Source organism: Bombus flavifrons, chromosome 9 (genome assembly GCF_040668555.2).
Source record: "Bombus flavifrons isolate JBK064 chromosome 9, iyBomFlav1_principal, whole genome shotgun sequence".
NCBI classification, from domain to species: Eukaryota; Metazoa; Arthropoda; class Insecta; order Hymenoptera; family Apidae; genus Bombus; species Bombus flavifrons.
The window spans coordinates 7,617,840-7,642,343 of record NC_138450.1 but is presented as its reverse complement, the minus strand read 5'-3'; the positions used below and the strand labels follow the sequence as shown (position 1 = coordinate 7,642,343).

Genomic DNA, 24,504 nt, shown 5'->3' with positions numbered 1-24,504 from the left:
GTAGTAAGATGTATCTAATGTGCGTCTTTAGTCCAAAAATGCAATACATTCTTCTGTAGTTGTGTACTCAGATCGTGTTGCAACTTTTTAAGTGCACTTTTCTTATTCTTCCTTCCTTCGTAAACATTCAAATATCTAAATATACGCATAGCAAGAACTCTAGTAATAATTTTGTATGAATTTTACTAAATATAGATTGTTTACAACTATGAGATCTATAAGATAATAATTTCCATATTATATTATGTGTAATACTTACTAATATCTCTGGATTTAAATGTTCTAGTTTTACATTACATGAAATTTATTTAGTTATATTTATTCGGATTTTTAAAAGTTATTATTTAACATTAGCCAGAATAACAGACAACGAATCAAAAGATTTACATTGACCAACTTTCGTGTTTCCTTTCTCATTCAAACACTAGTTGCTAAACTGTAATTCTAGCGAAGATATAAATATAGAGTTCGTTCAAAATATTGACTGGGAATATTCCTTTCGGAATTGAATCCGTTTACAACGTAGATAAAATGTTAGTTTATACGGCGAATTCAAATATTAACGTTGGCCGCGAATCTGCAATTTTCTGGCTCCGTCTTTGTTCTTTTGCTTGCTCATTAATTAGACCGAAACGTCTCAGCATACTCGATCTACAGCAAACGACGTGTCTGAAACGTACCTCTATTGTTTAATGTATAGTGACAACACGATGAATTATCTTTTAAATTAGGAAACGATTAAATACACATAATGAGGAACTATTAGATAAATCAACGATTTATTTTAGTCTCTCATTAAAATTTGTCAGAAACTTGTCTTCCAATGTTTAATTAATTCTAGAAGTTTATTTAGTTTCTAGTCTCTAGAATATATTTATTTGCTAGCAATGAAAAATTTTTACTTAAATAATCTGAATAAATCTGAAAATGTTTCTATTTCTAAGGCGAAATTTAATGTGAGATATCAAAATAAATTATTGCAAGTGTTCAAATACATTCGTGAACACTATATACATCACATATCTCTATAATAATCATCATAAGTAAACGTATATAAATAAAACATTTGAATATCTCCAAATAGATTTTCTTTTACTAATTTTTTTATTGTACTTACGTATTTTATTATTCACATATAATAATATGAACAATATGAACATAAATCTAACCATTTACAAGTCTACTAAAAAGCTAAATTAATGACATTTCCTCGATACAGTAGATATCGTATAACAGATTTGAATAAAATTTCTCTTTTGAAGCTCATGCGCCGAAAGTGACTCGAATCTTTGCTATTTAGCGTCTCCACGGCAGTTGTCCGCGATTATTAGGGTAAACGGCAATCGTTGTGAATAATAGGTTGGAAATGGAGTAACATCGAGTAAATAGGATGGCCTTTATTCAGAGGTCGTGCAATCTTGAATGAAATGCACCAGTTGGCAAGCCGAGTAACGCCAGCACGTCAAAAGATGTACCATGCATATCCGAGGAAGAAGCGAGATCAAACGTAGAAGCGCAATATTGTTGAATGGAATGGTAGGCCGGGAAATATTAGTGTGAAATTAGATAATATTTCGACCATGATTTAGACTTTAAGCTGTTGAATGGAGAGTAAGATACGAGAGAAAGTTAGAAGTAAAGAATAAAGTTATGGTATTTAATTAAACAAAATGTTTTTCACTTAAGAGCAGAGTGCATATTTGACGCATTGCCCGTAACATATGCAGACCAAACACTCGGAAGTCAACTGTTTTTGAAATTGACAGGTTTATTTAGGAGTAGATCCAGCCCATCGTTATAGAAAAACATTTTAAATCTTCGGAAGGAATTACAAATCATAAAACAAACATATCTGGCTTTAAGTTCAATTAAATACAAAGTGAGGATAGTTATCATTCGTTGAATGTTAAACAAGATAAAAGAGAGAGAATCTATCTATAGACAGGTGCTCGTAATGTAAATAGTATAATTTGTGCGATGAGATGATAGAGATTTGAGTACTTTAGATATTTTATGCGTGTTTTAATATAATATATCTACATTCTGTGCATTGTTGTATCTTTAAACTTTCCATAAATGCATAGAAAACCCCAGTCTATTCACTATAATTATGATATGCGTATTAGGAGCCAAATTTAATAGAAGATGTAACGAAATTAAATTTCGATCGTCTGCTACAACACAACAGAAAGTAAATCTTCTGCTTCAAACGGCTTCAAACTTGCCTCAAACGGCTTCAAACTTGCCTCAAACGGCTTCAAACTTGCCTCAAACATTCTCAAACCGAGCTCAGACGCCTAAATACCGGCATACAACGAACTTCGAGGGAAAAATCTTAACGAAGCCGACAGAAATAAGCAACGCGTCGACGTTGGACAAATTTCTGGGCTCGCTTCGTTGATCGAAAACTAAGATCGCGTGGTATCGTTGCAAGCTGGGATCCAGGGGCAGTTTCTGTCGGCGTGCAAGAAAGAAAGAGACAGACAGATAGTGACGAGGGTAGAGAGGCTATGCTGCTTCCGTTTTGGTTTCTGGTCGATGCCTCTGGCGTCTCAATTAGCGAACACTCTCTCTGTCTTGCGCCCCTTTTGCTCTTTCTCTCTTCGTGGTTGGGTGCTCGGTCATGCTCGACGCACCGAGGCCGATCCGTGGCCGATTCTCGAAATAGATTCGCTTCGTTGTCCGTCCTCGCTGCTTGCCGCTTATCCTTTCCTCGATCCCGCCTTCCTTCGGCCCATGAATCTACCGAATACCAGTTGCCCTGCGAATTGATCACTCTCGTGTTGTACGAGTTTTGTTTGGGCTCATCTCGAGCGAAATCGATCGGATTAAGTATGGTGAAATGTGTCGGGTATTGGCTGGCTTAGGGGTTGGAAGGTGGTCACTGGTGGAATTATTGAAGAAAGGAAGAGGTTTCGAATAACGCCTGTTTCGTACGAAAGAGGAGTTTGAGAAAGTAGGTTTGCACGCGGGTATATTTGTAGGATATTATTGGAATTTTGTGAAGAATTCTGTAGCTAAACTGAGAAATAGAGACTAACATTAGAATTATCAGACTGATTAAAATGATCAATTCGTAATTTTTCTTAGAAATTTTGTAGGTGTGATTGCTAGAAATTTCACCTTTCGTTGTATTATATTTGTATGAAAAATAAATTTATCTATATTATCGTATTTATATTAAATCAATAAATAAGCCGAAGTGGAGAGATCTGTGGCAAGTAATTACTATCGCGAAAGGACTTCCCATCGAAGTTGACAAATTCGAATAAGACAGCAATAGCCATAAGCTCGTAAAATATGGGAGTTCTCAGAAGTGTGAGAATGACGTACTGAAGATGAGAATTCTAGAATCAAATTTAGAGGAGAATTTAGAGGTTCGTGTGACTCGTTTCTCTGTAGCTACGTAGGAATAAACAATGCATAATGAGGAAAAGTTGTCGCAGAAAGTTCGCAAGGGAACCTAATAAGAGAATTTCAGAGAGAACGTCAAGCAGCTATGCATATCGAGACGATGAACAGAGAAAATTTCATAGAAAAGCTAAAGACAACGAATTTGCTTCGAGAATTAATCAAACGTGTTTAGAGAAGGAATAGTCTCTTGTGCGTTTTAATTATCCTTGCAGTATTTGTTTCGAGAAAACAGTGAGATTATCAATTTAACAGCCGACTAGATATTCCTAAAATAAAGCAAGGTACGATATACTACGTGTTCGAGGATTGCGGGATAGCATCGTTGCATTAGAGTGGATCCATATTTATTTCATCATTTTCTTGTGATAGATACAAATGCTTAGAATATTAACAGAATGTTGCGCTCCATCTCAAAAAGTATTATTTATGAAGGTAGTATTTTTGAAGGTATTTATTGGATGGAAACTAATTTGAGCACGGACGCTCGTTCACTGCCAGTTTCGTGGAACTATAGATTATATAGCTCGGACACTCAACGTTATTTGTTTCACTCGGAACTTTCTCACTGTCTTTTCCTCTCCCCCTTTTCCCCCTTTTCTGTCCAATTATCCGCTTGCTTCTAAATAATTCAATAATTTCCAATAATATACTGTCTTCGTTATGAATGTAAGATATCCTGGTTAGGAAATTGGTCAATATATTATCGATTGTCTTTTATTGACTTCTTGAAGCTTCATAGAAACTGGTCTGCCTGACTAGTTGGTTGTTTTGCTATAAACAATTTATCAAATACAGTACGTTTCTTCTTGAGACCGTATTACTTTAGATATGCATATATACAAGCAGATAAAATTATTCTTTGTGATTTATTTAGCGATTCGTACTTCAAGAAAGTGAATTGTGAGGAATGCTGGCTTTGTTATAGATTCTGAAGATATACTGTTTTATTTCTAGTATATTAATTTCATTCTTTATTATCTGTTTAATGATTCATCTATAAAAAGACAAATTTATTTGACATAGATTAATTCATCTACTTGTCTGTACTTAAAGAAAATGTTGATTAGGGACCAATGCTTCGATCCTTTTGTTTCTTAATTATTTTTATATAGTTCATCGGAATATGTATGAAAGTACGTTCACGGAAACATTCTTTGGAAAGCTTTCTCATTTTAATTATAACACCATACTTTTTATTCTTTTCCATCTTTATTGTTCGTTACGGTTAAGCGGCTTGACATTTTAAATATTTCTCGGGGTATTTTAATAATATGATAAAAAGTTATTTTCTAGAAGGACGCATAAGAATTAATATTAATTTAAACATCAAATACAGATAAATAAGCGCAGAAATTAAACACGAATTATAAAAAAAAATTGTATTTGTAAAAGAGAAAAAATTATTTCTTACTATTTAAGCAAAAATCTTTAAAAAATGATCGTCAACTCTGATTAAGTAAATTATTAAATATTATAGCGTGGAAAGAAATGTTCAGTTTGTTGTTCACACTTGGGCGTTCGTTTTATTCGATCCGTCGATGAACCTGGTAAACTGATCGTGTACACCTAAACTTAGATCCAGCTTCTACGATACGTGGTTCAAATCGGGACAGAAATACGATAGTAAGTGGTACCAGCGATCCCGTACTCGTGACAGAAAATCCTTGGTCAATTTTAATGGGGTTTAGGCGCCAATATATCGTGTGACGAATCGTCGTCAGCTGGTCGCATCGGACCACTGCCATCATGTTCGTCGTATAAGTATCATTGTCCTCTGTCTAATCTCAAGTGGATGGAAGAACCTTGTTTCTTGATTGCAACAGCTAATTAAAGTTTGATCAAGCTGTTTGTAATGCGTTAATATGTTGACGAATGTGAAGAAATATTAAAATGTTAGATATGCTTGAAAAATATAGAACGTGTGATATCTTGTTCTTACAGTTTGTTCATAATTATTATACTAACTCTAAATTAAATTGGAGTTTTATATAGTATAATATTTTTGTTGATTGTAAGTAGCATAAAATGAAACATCGACGAAGAAAAATTCTTCGATATTTTATGTTGCTGTTACGATTTATTCGCAATTATTGAAACAGGTGTGTAATATTGATAATATCTTTATCGATAGAGAACAGAATGAAACATATTGTGAAGAGAGCCTCTATATAATAACTATTAAATTTATTGTCACAGACTGTGAAGGAAAATTTATTTTTAGTAAAATATATCTCGGTTATAATTTTAAACGATTGACGACTACATTACAAAATCCACGATAACGAGAACCGATAAACGAATTTCAATTCAATATTGAGATTCGGCTTATTTTAATACGAATATACTAAAAAAATATTGCAGCGTTGTTAAGCTGGTGAATAACTCGGCTTAAATCACATCGAATAGGAAAAGAAAAACAAATTGGAAATGTAATATTTGCATTGGAAATTACAGTATGAAATCCAATATGAAACTCGGCATGAAATATAAAAATTCCCAGAACTACATTTATAACGAATAAAACCATAAATTGTTCACGTTGATGCGTATTTCCTATACAAATATATTTCTCTGGAATATAAATGCAGTAGTTCTCGCGTGAAATAAAATTCAACTTATATCTCGCGGATAAAAAAACATACTGTGCGTGTCGGAAAGATATGCATTCGCTATAAATGTACTGTTCAAAATAATTACCAGAGTCAACAAATTTCAGTATTGTCATGTTTAATAACATAAATAGAAGTTATATACACGAACTACAAGATACCTACTGCAAACATATATTTAGTAAAAAAATTAATATGCCCATTTTAAACATATAATAAACATATAATAAACCTACATTAAATATTTTGTAGCTTCTACGTACATTATCAAATTTATTTCAAACTGTACCAACATAGTCATGATAGTCGTACCTTGTTACGATGCTAATGAAATTTCAAAATCTTTCGAATAATACACATAATTTATTCATAAAAATCTTCGAATAATTTCGTGAGCTACTGTACATATTTTTAACCATGGATACGCACACATTGCAGGAAAATAATGAAGAGACACATTGTTGCAGACGGATCTGGCTTCGATTGTAACTCATAGCTATTTGTGTACTTACGTATTCATATATTCGATCCGAGGTTTGTCCATCCAGTCGAAAATAAATTTCATTCGTTCATCTCGGGATGAAACGATGTGCGAACGTAGATATTGTTTGGATCGCTGTTCATTTGTGTTGAAATAGACGTGTATAAAATTGCGTCAAATTTATTACAGTTACACATTCCTAGAACGTGATATTCGTATAAATAAGATGTAGAAAGTTTAGTTTCAGTTAAAGCGGATATTGATAGATTTTAATTATTTAGAGTAGACAAACTTTTAGACGAAGCCTTGCGTATTTCAATTAGTTATTAACTAAGAGTTAACGGTCCATTTAAAGTTTAAGGCACAAGTCTCACGACTGGAGAAATGGAACCATTCATTAAGCTGGATCTTCGATATATACTGGAACATTCTATAGCACCTTGATATCCTGTGCAACTTTCACGTTAACTACTAAAATTATAATACTAAAATTATGGCGTCGTTTATTTATTAAAGAATCTTAGAAACTTGCACTGTTTCCTTAATCACAATTGATAGTGAAACGAGCTACAAATCTAGTAAATCTTCATTACGATTGTGTTTAAGGATTATACAAGAAGAATATAATGAATATAATGAATTGAGATTCAGAATAAAATAATAAAAATTTCAAAATGAAATTTCTTTATACACGAAGATGATTTCTTATTGATTTACGAAAATTTATTCAACTGTTTGATACTACAATAAATATACCGTGCATAGATTATTATGATTAATGTGATGTGATGGAAATAAACTTACAATACATAATTTTGACAGATTTAGTAGTTCCAGTATTAATAATTTCACACATCACGCGACTTTCCACGATTTTTCTCGGCTGGTGTCTCGAGCATGTTTTCATTGCTTCCTCTTCAAACAAAGGATCTTCTTTGCTGCGGTCACTCGAGTCCGCTCATAAAACGCCCAGACGTGCTTAGTGGATACATACATATCGCAGATAAGATTTACGTTTCTCTTTGAAGGCTTTCTTACCCCTGTTGCGACGATAACGTGCAAACGTCCCATAGTTTGATTTACGCTGGAAGTTTTCGCGTGCGTACCGAACGCTTTTTCCACGTAAAAGTAAATAATGAGACTCGACGTTACTATACTTGTTATTGTCTTTGCTTAAGATTGGAATCCATCGCTTATGCATCCGTGCACTTTCCTTGGCAAGCACTTTTGGAAATTTTGGTTGCGCCGAAAAATCAATCGAACTGAACTAATATTATTAGCGAAGATACGAGTTATCGGTATTAATAAATGTCATTAATATTAGTATAAACAACAGTAACAACTAATTAATGGAACAGAACTTTGTATTCGTGCAGGGTTGCGATTCAATATATGTAAGTGTACATGTATTGTACATAGAACAATTGCAAGAGTAGTTTGGTGAATTATATTAACTAGGAACGTGTCGATCTTTGCATTTTTCTAGCGTAAGTTCCATTGAAAAAACCTGAAGTGAGCTAGAAATTCCAAGAAGTCCGTTCAGATTCTGAATCCGCGTCATAAAATCATTTAATATGCGAAGTGTTGCATAGAATCTAATAATAAGTGCAGTAATAATTACAATATATTTTCAAATAGTAATAACATATTTTCTACAAAATTATTAGGTCATTCTAAAAGTTCGTGTTTGATTTTAATAGATGTCACCAGATTATTTCTCTCAATAGGATTAGTATTATAATACCGAATATACAGGGTGGTTGGTAACTGGTGGTACAAGCGGAAAGGAGGTGATTCTACGCGAAAAAAGAAGTCGAAAATATAGAATAAAAATTTTTCGTTTGAGGCTTTGTTCTCGAGAAAATCGACTTTGAATTTTCGCTCGGTACGCGTGCGGTACGTTATAACGGATCTCACTGTAGATCGTTGTCTCGATGGAAAAATTTAAAAAAAAAAGAACAAAATAAAAAAAAAAATTTTTATTCTATATTTTCGACTTTTTCTTCGCGTAGAATCACCCCCTTTCCGCTTGTACCACCAATTACCAACCACCCTGTATAATTTCTTTATAGTCTAACATTTCAAACGAGACAATAATTCTTAAACATTTTGATAATTTCGCACGTTTCCATGTTTCCATGTTTACCTAATTGTTCTTAATTGGTCTAATATTAATAAATGAAACTGTAGATATCAACAATGCACTCGGTCGCGAATATATCATAACGAATGGATTAAAAATCTGATCTGAAGTTTACGATATTCTGTTTGGACGTGAACATGTTTTTAATCAAATCTTGAAAATTATAAAAGACGTGCACGTGTCGTAAACATTGGTGTCAGTGCTCCATAAGGTGGCCTTCCGTGGCCTATGGTGGTCTATCGATGAATAAAAATAAAGATATCCACCTTTTGCCTGAATGCCCGTATTTTTAATCAAAGGCCGCGCAGCGAGACGCGGCTTACACTTTCCTCAATTCCGTTGAAAGTATTCTCGCAAAATAGCCTCGTGACAGAAATAACGCGTTCCCGATAAAAAGCTCGTTGTTACGTTATGTAATGACACGCACGTGTCTCAACGATGCCGATCTCCTCGCATTGTTATTCGTTTGTCTTTCTTTTTGTGATAAAGCATCGTGTATACGAACTTCTCTGTGATTTTTGAAAATGTTGAAAATTCAGGCTATCGGATAGTTTCAACATCTTGCAAATAGAAATCTTCATTTTACGTATCTCTTGTGAATAATTGTGGCGTGCATAAATTGTGGAATATTTTTAGTATCTCTGAAACCTGCAAAGTGATTTTTTGCGTGATTAGTCGGACAGTTTCAATATTTCAGCCATCATGCAGATTTAGAAACCTCATTTTATTTGTTCTTTATCGGCGAGAGTTATGAATATGAACTGAAATTTATATATAAATTGGAACTTTATGCAATTTTTGTCCTATTTTTGTTATTAATAATTTATTTTTAATTTTGCGTGTAATTAAGATTAAGTGTCAAGTTTGATCTTTTGAGTTCTTAGGCAGATAATTTCAATATTTGAGATACTTTACACATTTGGTTAGAAGTATTAATTCTAATTCTTTTTTTTTTAATGATATACGCGACTAAAGACTTAATCATTTTAAGAATCTAAATATCAGAAACTAGAAATGGCGAAGTGCTACTTCAACTTGTCGATCAATCGTTAAGGACCAAGTTTGTAACTCTGTGTAAACTCATCATATCCTTAACTGAGACTTTTTCATCTTTCAATGGTGCTACTTTATGTGTTCTTCAAAACTTTTAAATGAATCCGAAGTTCAACAAAATCTTCGTCACAAAAATTCTCGAACGTCGCTCGGAAACTTTCCATCATTCGTTTTATTCAAACGTTGCCCCTGATATTAAAATTACTCTGATTATTTGCGCGGCGAATTCCTTTCAACAAGCAATAATTGCTTGTTTAAATTGTCTGCGATTTCACTTGGTGCAAATACATCGCGAGTGCTTTGTATCTCGTGCAAAATACAATTATTTGTGAATAAAATAAACCATAAGATTGAATATTCGATTTATGAAAAATAGATAGATAGAGTCGTTAAAAAATCATTTAATCGTTCATCGTTCGACTGTACAAAAATCTTGCAAGTACTTTATGAGCTATTAAGTTACTGAAATTAAAATAAAATTAAAGACAAATTTCAACAAACAAAATTAAGATAAAATTTTAAGTAAATTTGCATAAGCCGAATTGAAATAAATTTGTAAGTAAAATTACTATAACAAATTACAAATATCGGATCTATTGATCAATGATGTATGGAGTGATTTGCAACCTTTCGAAACTACTAAGGAAGTTTCGTAATTTTTACAAACGATAATTGGAAGCTTTCCATCTCTCGCAATATCGAACTGTTCGATTTTAAATCGCGGTGATTTATTGCTATGCTAATAGAATTAAAGACCAGAGGGAATGGAAGGTCGATAGAGGAGGCTCTCTGTCTCGAAATACTTATTTTTTCGTTTTGATTTAATATAAAAAGAAACAATCATATTGACCGTGAAGGCTCTGACGTAAGGGGCAACAACATTGGCGCAAATTTTGGAGCGCAGCTTAAAAATATCCTACTCGAAACAGCTGCGTGGATGGAAAGTTTCCTCTATTCACCAACGACCTGTGAAGTTAGGAAGGGATTCATGAAAGCTCTCATTGAATACTTTCGATCTTTTTCCAATCGCGGAATTATTAAAATTATTGGTGTTTTAACATGTCTGTACTTTATTTTACATTCGTCGGAAATTTAAATTAATTTTCTGTCAAAAGAGAAAGCTTCAGTGCAATGAGTTGTTTACTGAAATTACCCTGATATTACAATTTATAATACAACGTATAAAAAATGTGTAAAAACGTATAACATAATGTAACATAATTTTATAATATATTGTAATTAAATTTCTCTCTACATTTCACAGAATATTCATATTTACGAATATTTCTTCTCTCGAGTAGCTTATACCTGTTTGTAATAGAATATTCTACTCGATCAGTTCAATTTTCGCTTATATTTCTTTTAAAAGAAAAGATGGAGATCTTCATTGAATATTGCAGAAGCTAGTTCAATACTTGCAAGAGTATGTTCGAAATATTTGAATCCTTTATTCTATGTATTATTGCGTCTAGATAAATTACGATGCTTTGTAGTTTATGTATTAAATAAAATTATATAATATTAAACCAAATGAAAATTAAATATTTTGTTAAGTTTTCAAACAAATCGTAATTTGTCTCACTAAAAATAAGGAAAAAATATCTTTCACTTCATTGTACGAAATTATTATACAGGGTGGTTGGTAACTGGTGGTACAAGCGGAAAGGGGGTGATTCTACACGAAAAAAGAAGTTGAAAATATAAAATAAAAATTCTTTTTTAATTTTTTCTTTTTTTTTTAATTTTTCCACCGAGACAACGATCTACAGTGAGATCCATTATAACGTACCGCACGCGTACCGAGCGAAAATTCAAAGTCAATTTTCTCGAAAACAAAGCCTCAAACGAAAAATTTTTATTCTATATTTTCGACTTCTTTTTTCGTGTAGAATCACTCCCTTTCCGCTTGTACCACCAGTTACCAACCACCCTGTATATAATACCAACAAATTGACTGTAAAGACTGACTAAAAACAATCTAATATACCATAATAATTCTGAATAATTCTATTATAAGTTGGAATAAAAATTCTGTAACGAAGTACAACTTCCTTTAATCTAATACAATAGTTCCATAATAATTCTAATGATGAAATTATAAGAAACAAAATTCCAATGGAAATAAGGAAAAACATGTTAAGATAGATACACTGTAATCGTTATTAATATAACATATAATTGTTGCAAAATGATCGTTTATAATAGGAAGCTAAAGTGTAAAATACGGAAAGATCGGTTGCGGGCGCAGGAACATCAAACCAACAATTGTACAATGAAGAGTTTCTAAACCGTTTTGAACACGAGAATCCAGAATAATCCGGAGAATGCGAAGCTAATTAGAGAGCGGAATTAATTACTCGCGGAATGGACGTCGACGAAATTGCAACCGAGGACATGCATGTATCTTCCTTGTTTAACTAATGAGGTTGCGTACGCCAACGACAAATTCGTTTGCTGAAATATTCGCGATATCCTTTTGCAGACTGAATGATTATAAATTGTTATTATCTTGATTACGACATTAACATATGTAGCAAAGATTTTATGAATGGAGCTCGTTTAGAGCAGTGCCCTGTATTCTCTGTAATTATGTTCATACGTTTGGAAGCTTTCTGCAACGTGTCGCGAACATTTTCATTTTTCAGCGTTTCGTTGCTCGGCGAAAAAAGTGTCCGCTCGAAAGTTGACAGTTCTAACGTATTACGGTTCAAAGAGTTCTCTTGTTTTGACAAATAAATGTTTTTGTTGTTCGTTGCCATCGAATTGATGCATGGTACGCGTTAATTGGAGTTTTTGGTGTTGTAAAAATAAACAGAGGGTTGAGATTTCTCCTTTGAAGGGGAAGAACTGCAGGTTTGGCTAAGATAAAAAGAAAGAAAAGAAGATTGAGAATTAATTCAGTTCATTAATACAACGCTTTAGTTAATTAGTACTTTATATTAAATATAATTCGACCAAGATCAGGTAATTCTTTCATGAAATATGTTATCATGATTTGACTGAAATCTTATTTCTAACTGAATTAGAATTTTTGTTATTTCTTTTGCCAGAACTTCCTTTATTTTAAATTAGTATTAAGTAGAATTCATCCACCAGTAGAAAATCTAATTTAATATAATTCCATTTCACAATTCAGTTTAATTTAAATTGAAAACACAGTTGTTAATGCAAAGCAAAGTAGATGAGTTCAACGTAATTTAATGTGAAACAAGATTTTGTTCGTATGTATTGAAACTTTAAATATCAAATATTCATGTAATTAATAACTTAATCTTAATCAAATTCTGTATAATTAATTCTTCGTGATATAAGTCAAGTTTCTTCATTAAATAATTTTCTAATTAACTTTTATTGCAGTAATGTCAAAGTATTGTATGCAAAGTTGTTTAGTTTTTTGCTACTATTGCCGAATTCTGTTCGCTTGCCTTCTGTCGAAATATTGTACTGATAGAGAAAAACATAGAAAATTAATTTGTTTAATTGAAGAATAGAGTTACAACATATTCGGCAACTAAATTTCCGCTATCATTATTCTAACGAAAAAATCGCATTCTTCTGACTTAGCTGCATAATGCCATTTCATAAAACCAGTGTCACCGATAGCCCCATATTGCTTTTCTACTTCTTCATACGCGTTTTAGTAAAACAATTAAAACATTGATTCGCATAGAAGCTCACCTAATATTAAAACGATTTAGATATTCAAACCAGCCAACTAGATTTTTCTAATTACGATCGATCGATCAATGACATTTACCATTCTCTATTTTTTAATTTCCGAACAAAATTTATAAACAGCTTGTCTATTGCCAATTGTGTAACACATTTGATCGTCAGAGGAATAATGTATGAAATGAAAGCAAATTTCAGTAGAGAGATATATTCCATTAGGATATTAGACCTAATTTTATATAAAATGAATAGAGTGTGCAGGATTGTTGTCTTGTCTTTGTAAAAAAATATATTTTTCATAAATATGTACGTATTGATAGCTGTGCAAATTTCGTAGCTTTGGTAGTTCTATTTTCCACTATAATATTCTCTAACATTAAGCATTATATTCTTATTAGAGCAAAGGTATATTGATGGATTATGCTCTACTAACTCATTATTTTTCATTGTATTTCGTTAAAAAACATCTATCATACTGTAATGAGTATATGGTAATGAAAAATATAAAAATCGAACTTCTTCGTTCGTATACCATTCATTCTATTTTTATGTCTCGCTGTTCTTCGCAAGTAGCTATAAACAGCCAGCCAATCGTAATTTTTATGATTTAAAGCAGTGAATTTGGAAATTGTATTACGGGACGAGCATATGTTGCATTTTCCATTAGACACATCAACGCAATTTTTAAATTTATTTCTTTAAATATGAATTAAATAATTAAAGAAAAATGAAAGAAAATTCTAGTAGAAGTAATAAAAGTTCGAAATTTTCTGCAAGTTAGTATATTTTATAGGATACAAAATCTCATGATATGATTAATTAGCTCCACGCTAAATTTCAAAAGCGACGCTTTACATCCGCGACGTAAGCTCGTCTCCATCTGGCGGCCTCATCGGAAAAACTCTCGAGCTTTCAAGTTCCCGCGTAAGCTTTCAACTGGTGTTGCCATCTGGACGAATCTCGACGAACCGGTTTTATGTTTATAAATAATCCATTTTGCAGCTGAATAGTTTGCTTCGTGGTTCAACGTTGATCGTCCATTGGCCTCGTAAATTCATCAAAAAATTCATTTTCATGGGACTTGTCTCTCGAATGTACGAATCTTGAACATATTAACTTGATGTCAGGACCAGAACCCTCGGTTCCTTGACTTTGTTGAAGCAGAGTCTACTGTGCTTTGTTAAATTGGTTGTTTGCTTTTCTTCTGCTTGAATTAGAAAGATGAACTGTCTGGATCCATGGAGAACATCATTATGGGGTCTGTTGAGTAACATATATTCCATTGCAAGGGAATTTCTTGAATCTTACTGAAAGAGTAAACAAAAATTGTAGTAAGTTTTATTTTATTCTTTACATTTTGCAATTTCGAATAGCTGGAAATAATTATTTTGCCTTCTCGATGAAAAGCCATTGTATAGATTTGCATCTTTAAGATACGTTTTAATTTATTCGATTTTTACTTCATTTCGATTTTAACGATTCCTACTTTCCTAAATTCTAGCAAGTTTACATACGGGAATGCTAAAAAATTAAACTCATCTGGAATTAACAAAAATTGAACTATGATATTAATACATCTACAAAGATAAAAATACTTATTGACGAGAGCAAGATTTAGGAGATTAATACAATGAAATCAGAGCTTTCATGTGTTAAAATCTAATATAAAAAATTCGAGTATAATCAGATTTATTCGAAAAAGGACGATATCTCGGTCCAATATCTTATTGTTACTAAACACGTGCAAATCCTATAAATTTAATTGACAAAAATTAAGTCATCGTTTGAGAAGAATCCCACTCCTCTCATCTGCTCGCCCAGCTGTCCTTATTCCTTTCGAACTGCTAGATCGAATATAGAGATATTTACGTACAACTATTTTCTGTGGCAATTGCCAAAGAAGCTTCACACGATTTACGAAGAGGATTTGCACTTGGCTAGCTTCGTCTCGTAATTTCGCTGGTTTTCTTCCAGACCATCGTTTCCGGAATATCGTGGTGGCGTCGTCGCAACGACTTTCAAATCAGGTTACGGATGAAAAATATCGCCTTCTGCAATGCAAATTCGTTGTAAATATCAAAACGAGTCACAAGCTTAAGTCTCCGTACAATTCGTGCAAATTGCCTGTAAGGAATTTTTGAAGTCAACGCTACTATGTTCCACTGTTAGAATCTATCCTCCTGATAATCGTGCTTTTCAGAAGCCAAACTTTGCTTTTCGGAAATTTCTCATCTTGAAGATTATCTAGGTTCGCGATTAACATTCTTGAAAAATAAATATTCTGATCGAACGAGTTTGTTTATCGTAGACAGGTGGTATAATAATAATGCGTAGTAAATTAGGCGTATTCAAAGCAATAATATTTTCGTAAGGAAATCGCTTCTCTCTGTTTTTCAATGTCCCAATTGATCACTGTGGCTTTTGAATGGATTAATTAATGGTTCTTCGAGTATTGGTTAACGGGTAAAGGTAAACGATATAAGCTGCATAAGAATTTATAGATTCTCATCTAGTGTTTATCTTGGTGAACGATCAAAGGAAATTGTACAGATTATTTTTAACTTGCTACCAAAAATAGACGTTTTCGTGGAAGGAAACCGGAGAAAACGATTCTATAAATCTATTTTATCGGTTTATAATAAAAATCTACTTTATTTTGATTTAGACGAGATTTTTATATACATTGATTTATGTTTAGTAGATTCATATTGCAGAAAACGAAAACGATTTGGGAAATCTACTTTATTACGTGCTAAATTAATATTTTTATCTTCGTCGAGATTCGTGTTATTCGCAAAATTATGCAACTCCATGAACGTCGTAGACAACACTATTTTACGTGAATTAAAATATCGTAATCCTCGCTTATTGTGTCTTGTGCTTTCAATATATCAGCGTTGAATTTTTTTAAACTAGAAATCTTTAGAAAAGAAAAAGATAAAAAGAAAGGGTGTGTGCGGCGAGAGATCGGAGATTTATTCGCACGTGACGTTCATAAAGTTCGAAATAACTTTCGAACATTTATTTTTGTCTATATAGTATACTTACGTTTCTTCTTTTTATTGAAACTTCAAAATATTACGTGGACGCGTCTTCGTTTGCAAGAAATCGCGAAGAAATCTAAAATACAGTTAAATCCAAACGCATATTATTCGTTTGAAATGAAACCGAGATAAGATTCGCCGGTATAAAGTACAAAAGACAGAAATCTGGAGTTTAAGACGATAAAAGACGCGAATTTACAAAACCACCGAGCAGATGGATAAAGGCGTGTCGTTGTATGCGTGGCTCAAAAGAGAGATGGTATAAGCCGCTGAGAAGGTGAAAATAAAAATCTCAGCCATTAAACCCGAAGAAAGGGTAACTCGACTAACGCAGAAAGAAAGCTTGAAAAGTAAGAAAATGGAAACGTACGAAGGGAGGATTCAGCGAAGCGGGAGAGGTCAGAGACGTGTCGAGTCAGAAAATAGATGAGACACGAAACAGAATTTTCCGCGGCAAAGTCCAGACAAAAAGGAACGAAGAAAATTGACGTACGTTGTTGGCATCATAGAGTCGTAGAGGAAATAAGATATATCTAATAAACAGAAAGAAAATTTCATGAGTCGATACCGCGAAGTTTTTCGTCATTTATCTGTCTTCCTATCTATTTCTTGAATTTGATTTCAAAAATTTCTGCATTCCACTTTCCTATCATTTACGTTCATACCTTTTTGACTTGATAATCAGAATAATTTCAATCGGCTTCTCAATCATAGCTCGAGAGTATACCCTCTAAAATAGAAATTGGTTAATTTCCATACGCACTCGCGAATCTAAATAGATGCTAACAGTAAGTGAAATTTCATGCTTGAATTTCTATTCTCCGGATTCTTATTTTTATTGGAAAAAGTTGCAAGTAATTGACTCGAATAATGGACGTATAATGTATTAGAGATATCGACAGGTTGACATTTTGCAAACCCAGTGCGACAAAAGACAAAGGTCAGGCACAAAGGATCCAGTTTATCTATGGAAGGTTACAAATATTGTTCATCTTCTATATTTTTCTTTTTCATAAAGTCAGAGTGGGATATATCTACAATCTATTCGATTCCATATCTATTGCGAAGATAATTTACTATAAGATTGGAAGACAAAATAAGTGACTTTTGTGAGGAGAGTTAAACGAGTTTTGGCTCGTGATGCGAAGTTTCCTATCGTGATGACATCGATGGATCAATACCTTATTAGTAATTGATTTGTTAGACGCTGAACAAAACGAGATATATTCTTTCCCATTGTTCTTCTACGTTTTTTAGCAGGAAAATAATGTAATGTTTTAAGAGTTTCTGATGCGCAAACGGATTACTAGTGATAATCAATAAACGATATAACTAGAATTTCGCTCAAAAAGTAATAATGACGTAGTCAGTGAATTACGGCAGGGAATAAAAAATTCAATTAGAAGAAAACTGTTTCATGAATATGCAAGTAATACTACATGGACGAAACAACGTTTTAATAATTAACCATTTTATCACCGTTACTACTAATTATTGTGGAACGTATTTTAATTAAAACACCGTTAACATTTAGTAATGCAATTATAAAATTTTCATACGTACAATTACATGATATTAAAACACGAGATATCATCGCATCTATTTCCATCAATTCTCTGTTTTATTTTTTCTTTACGTGACGACAATTCTAGTGGGATTTTTATTATAATACGCTTTTTTTAGATGCGACCAAAAATAACTGAGGTTAAGTGATAATATTTTTGTGCGGAAATCGTAATATTTCGTTGCGGATGGAAGAATGTTGTACCTGTTTATTTAAGACGTTCATATACAAATCGGTAGTACTTGTATTTTTATTTTTATATTCGTTCCGTTGATCTATAATTATTATGATGCCAAGCTATGAATATTTATCGTTGCGGTAAGCGAATCTTTTCTTAAAGGAAGGATCGAAATAAAGAACAATAAAAATAGTGCATAAATTAATGTATAAAGTACGTTTGAAACAGATTAAATAAGAGATTCGCAAGTAAGCTATTTCCAAGCTATTTGCTATAGTAGCGTAAATTGCTGCGAACTACCCTACTGCAACATGTTATTCCTCTCCCATAAAACATCACTCGAAAAATTCAAATAAAAAATTACAACTGCTAAAACGTTTATATCAAACCAATAATTCTCTTCCTCAAGAATTGTAAAATTGAATCAATAATGCCAACTGAGTCGTTCAAAAAATAGAAGACCATTATAACGGCTGATGTCGTTACAAATAGTCAATTAAAAGAAAAATTTTACCAATCACCGAGAATTCAGATTTCAACAAACGATACCATTTTCATCATTCAAACCATCGTACAAAACATTTAAACCAACTGGTCTTCTCCAAAGACTATAGAAATCAGCCGATGCTTTCAATCCATTCTAGTCGTTGATACGCCTATAAGCAATCAATTAAAAAAGACAAACAAAAATTGTTTCTTCCTTTATTCTTCGTTTACGTATCTCAAAAAAAAAAAAAAAAAGATAGAAAAGGGAAACGATTTCAATAAACTACACTATTTTCCTTGTGAAGGCGCTCGTCCAACAATTTCACTCGGTCCCTCGCCGACAAAAGGCTGCCTTTCAGAGAACGAACGCATATAATGGCCATAAATTCGGTGACGGCGCGTTGCGATCGTAAACGACGTCGATGTCTTATGAGTTCATTCACGTTGCCGCTGCTGTCAACGAGCCAGTTCCACACAGGAATCCGATTTACGAACGCGTAACGTCGATATTTGATTTATTCGGCCGGATCCGCGTGGCCGAAATAGAGATCCGCGTTCTCCATTATTCTTTACGCGTTTCGATCTGCGTCACCGTCCCACCTTGCTTCTCTGTTTGTTTCGTTTTTCAGCCCCGGACGGCGCGAGCCTTTGTCCGCGAGCGAAGCTCGCAATCAACGCCCTTTGTCTCCCTTAAACTCGACCGGCGTTGAAAACTCGACGTGTCGCGCTCGATGAGAACCATCGGCCGTTTTCAGTGATAAATTCCGATCGAAATTCATCGCGGGACAGTGCCGCCTATACGGATTGTATACGAGCGTGGAAATTGATTTGCGCGCCGGGGTTTGATTGTAAGTAAAAGAAAAATGCAGTAATTGGTCACGTTTGAAACGATAGAGAGGCGCGGCTGATGGCCGCTGTGCTTTCGAAGCGTCGTGCGTTTGTGTAATTTGCGTGGTATGGATGACTCTTTTTTAGTAATTTTCAAAGGGGATGGAATTGTACGGTAGGAATTTTTTGCGACAGGTCGAGGAAAAATGAAATTATCGACGAAAATCGGACCTGATTATTTCGACTCGATTTATTAGAGATATTTATTTCAAAGGTTTAAAGTGGAGTTTGGAATTTAAAAAAAAACAGGTGCGGACATTTGTCGTTTATATACAAATATTTGTAATAATACGTCAAACTTATAAGCATAAATATGTGCATCTAAAAACACAATAGGTTCTTTATCAAATCACAGAATCGATCGAACAAAATCTCGACAATGAGTTTCGTTCGATAATCCCTTGACATTGTACGTTCCATCCTCGAATCCATCCTTGAGAGTAGCAGCGTCTGAGGGGTAGTCGCGTAGCTCTTCGTCGTGTACCGTCGTCACGAGACGTCGTGGTGGCCATCGTCGTCCTAATTATACGTGTTTCTCCGTATTTCTGGAATTAGACTGAGGATGGGGCGCGGTGCGGTTGACTCTCTCGCGGTAAAGCGGAGGCGTGCTTCTGAAGCTCAGTCGCGCGTGATCCACCTCGAATCGCGCATTCATCCTGCACGAAGAAGCTACTTTTGTGAACAACTTCGTCGCGCCTTCGCAGCAATCAGGCTCGTCCGATGGGGCGTCCACGTAGGTATCGATCCGTGCCCCGAGTACCGATCGATCGTCGATCCTGCTGATCGAGAAACCTTTTCGTCTTCGTCCTTTACGCTCCTAATATCTCAATATTAGAATTTCCTTTCTGTTTCTAATATTTTCTATTATTTTCACTTGCACTCGTATAAATATTTCTTCTATGTGATAAAGTTAAATTACTATAAAATTAGAGTTCTATGTTAGATGTAGAGTTTAATAACTGAATAAAATATTTCTAATAAATATAACGAGTCTTTGGATAAAAAGATGAACGTGAAAGTGGCTGAAAATAAGAATAGAAATTAGGTTTGAAGAAAGTATCAAGTTAGAGTACTTGGAACAGAGGCTACAGAAGTCTCAGATATTTTAGAGGTATTCCTCGATCACGCTATCGATATCTACGAGAGAGTCAATCGCTGAGAGATATTCGTTCGAGAAGCAAAACCGTTCGAGTGCGTATCGTGATTCAGTGAGAGGGTTACAATCTTTCTTCTCCGCACGATCGTTCACCAACGCGATCTCAGTGTAGTTTAAGTTGTGAAACGCGAAGAGGATCGCAAACAGTCGCCATGGCAACCACGCAAGTCTTCCAGGATTGGGACTCACCCCATGATACCATCAGCTCCATGACCAGATCAAGCACTCGTAAAACTACCACCACTACTACCACCAGGCGAGAGGTAAGATTATTTTGGGTCAAAATAGTGATGACAAAAAGGATAGTGATAAGAATTATAGCTAGAGATAAAGATTGCACGATAAAATTATGCGTTAATTCTATTTTCCATTGATGCACGGTTCGTATTCGATAGATGATAGTTTTGGATCGTAGAGTGGGTTAGCTGTGAATTTATTTAAAACGCAGAGTAAGTTTGGATGCTGGTAAGCCAGCTGTTTACCGTTGCATGCGTGTTTCTGGTTAACTAGACGATGTAGGCTGTTATGTAGGTAGAAATTGTGAACGCAGTTTTCTGCAGTTTCGCAACAGCTGAAACTAGGTCTTGTGATGGTTTCTGCAGACGATTGTTTTGGAGATAGGAGACCTATTTTAAATATCGTTAGGATAAACATTAATTATGCGCGAATAAAATTATAAGTTTAGAAGCTTCTTCACTTTCGTTACAAAAAATGGTACTTCCAACGCCGGTTACTAGATTCTATGATGTGCTATAATCACATAAATGTTATAAGAAATTCTGAAATGACTAATTAAAATACTATAAGCTTGGAAACTTCGAGAAATAGTAAATTTAGTGAATTTAATGAAAGAACTTCGTGTAGAAGCTAGTATATAATTCTTCATAAGGAGTTTCTTTTTTCTTTTTGGAGTTTGATAAAACAAATCTAGATTGCCTGTGAAGCATGGAAATATATGTTTTCCTGTGGATTAAATTATCGCGTGTGGATTGGCTATAAGCGATATCCTCGGAACCTGCAAGGCATGCACAAAATCCAAATCGATGTTATGCCGCGTGAGTGCAGCCTAAAATTAGAAGCATCCGCGATCAAACACAGCTAATCTGATTCTCGGAAAATTTCAAGTAACATTGCACGATTTTCGTACGACACATCATTTCGTTCTGACAGTTTTGTCGGAAAATTGTACGAGCGGGCAACGTTTATCGTTACATAATTCTGCCTCCTGATATGATCCAACAAATTAAACTCGAAACATATTGCAGTCGGATTGCCTAAAACGTAGCATGAAAATAGCGTTTGCTTCTGCCTGTTGGTCACGATACGGGCAAGCACAGATTAGCTTCCGGTTTCTGTCTCGACCTCAAACATTTTCCACGAGGAAGAAACATCGAGTCTCGAGTGGTGCACGCTTCATCTTCTCGTAAAATACGCGATTGTCGTTGTTGACGGATGACTGTCTGACCAGTAGGCCAAGCATAACATTGCGTTTACGTGAAAACCAGACGATCGAGAGAAATTTTTAGAGGAGTGTGTGGTATGAGAGAAATTTGCTTTAAGAATCTTTCTATGAGGATGTAGCTAAGATTAACTTTTTTTCAATTAATATTTTTTCTATTGTCTGAGGTACTCTTGAAATATTAAAACATGTACATTGTATGAACCTGAAGGAAAGTTGGACTGTCAAAGGATTTTTTGTGAATCAATGTAGAATAAATATTCAGCATTAGTTATATGTTATAGGTGGTTTTTAATAATATACACTATGATGGAATCTATATTGTTGTTATTTCTTTTTATTCTTGAAGAAAAAATTGCTATTTTCAGGTAAAAGATGTTACTTTTCCATTCTCTTAGTTACGATAATTCCAAGTTTCTTGTTTCCTGAAGCTTTGAAGCTTTCGTATAATTGTATCAAGCTTACCTTTTTTTTTTTTACTACTATATTCATTTTTTACAATTCCTTGTGATTTTATTATAATATTTCATTTTCTGCAATACCTGAAGTAGGCATAAATCATGTGTGCATTTTGTTCCAAGTCAATCTGTAGAAACAACCTCGATGTACCAAGAGCATTATTAAATATAGTTATTAAATGCAATATCAGGAAAATGAAGCATAGACATTCAGAGAAGATTCTAGCTTAAACAATCAAGAAATAAACCATTTTTAAATTTTACCGAGAAAACGGTGGAAAATATAAAATACGGAGCGTCTTGTACAAGTGTGTTTTTAATATCGTTCCCTCTATTCGATCGTGCGTTCGTTTATGAAAAAACCAAATTTATTTGCGCCGTTCCGAGGAGTTTTAATTAGCAATATCTCATTCTGCATCGAAAAGTATCTCATCGAAGCGATGGATTTATACATTTTCTCTGCTCTATTTATTTGTTTGTAGTTGCAGCATCGCTATATATACTGCGCACGACTGTCTAGAAAATAAAGTCGTTATAATTATAACAATACAACCGTGACCGAACAATTCGCACAATTATTTGCGTAACTTAACCGAGCTTTTGGAAGCAGTGTTCTCTACGAGGCTCCTGCGTACATAGGAGCGTTGCCAGGACCCAAGGCCGATCTGCCTTCCCGACTAAAATCGTGATAAACACCCGTGAAAATCGTGAACACGATGAGTAATCTCGTCTCTGCTGGCCGTCTGCTTTTTTACATATTTTCCACCGCTCATAGCCCATTTCCATGAAGACTGAAAGATATAAAAAATTCTAACGAATTTCGTGTGAAATCTCTTAATATTTCGAGAAACACATTTTCTTGCTAATATCCGTTGCTCGTAATATACAGTGGCACGCAAAAGTTATGAGTCAGGTAAATGTTCACTTCATATGTACGTTAAAGAATTTTTGTATCAACGTGTCTTGTAATGTTAGTAAGAATTTTAACGTTGGTATTATTTATTAATTTTAACTATTTTTCCAATGTGTTAGTTTATTTTAGTTGTCATTCTAGAAATTCTTTCAGATATCAATTTTGGAATATACATATGCGAAGCGAAATATTTATCTGATCAGACACTTTTACACATCATTGTATATTCGAGAACATATATCCCACAGGAATAGAAGCTTGGATAGCATTTTATAAACATGTTAAACATGAAGGGTAGCAGCTAAGATAGATATATGTTTGTTTATATAATTTTATATTTTTTAAATTCTAATTTGAACCGAAACAAACTCGAAATATTTGGTATAGGAAAATTACCATTACTTAATACACGGTGAACAGGCAAAATCTAATATGAAATGTTATTATTCGCACGATGATTGGGATTGGATTTTGCTCGCGTGATGATTTGTTTATTAAACGATGTTCATACGTCTATTGGCAGATTCAATCACATTATTTCAAGATTTCGTCACGCGTAGTTTATATTTGAAGAAAGCAATGAAATTAGAAAAGAAATCGACGTTGTTCGTAAGAGTAGGTATCAACAAATTTAATGTGCGATTAATTAGAATGATCGATCCATATCTTGTTTTGTAATTACAGAAAAGAAATGAAAATCTTTTCCTAATGCATCTGGTTGATGTATAAAAAATTCAAACACCTCGGTATTAATATAGATTTTGATTTCATTACAATGCTGTATAGAATGTCTTAATTCAATTTTTTGATATATTTTTTGATTAAGAGTTGCGTGTAACAATAAATTATATCTTTTGTTGTACATCTTGTATGAAAGAGAAATCAGCAGCTTAAATAGAAATTTCACATAGAGGAGTTTATTTTGTATTTTGCGTAATGCTCCTAAAACAATGACATAATTACATCAAAAATAAATGTGTAAATAA

At 33.7% G+C, this 24,504-nt stretch overlaps 1 protein-coding gene across 8 annotated transcripts in view; it reads left to right on the top strand.

Moving 5' to 3' along the window:
- tmod (tropomodulin) overlaps window positions 1–24,504 on the top strand; it is a 116,031-nt gene that overhangs the window by 15,426 nt on the left and 76,101 nt on the right. Inside the window, exon 1 of one of the 8 annotated variants that reach the window (XM_069120704.1) lies at window positions 20,156–20,951. The exons of the other annotated variants lie outside the window; for them this stretch is intronic. Within the exon in view, the coding sequence (XP_068976805.1) occupies window positions 20,841–20,951 (111 nt within the window). The 5' untranslated portion in view covers window positions 20,156–20,840. Of the gene's footprint in view, window positions 1–20,155; window positions 20,952–24,504 lie in introns of those variants that run through there. 8 annotated transcript variants of the gene reach the window in all.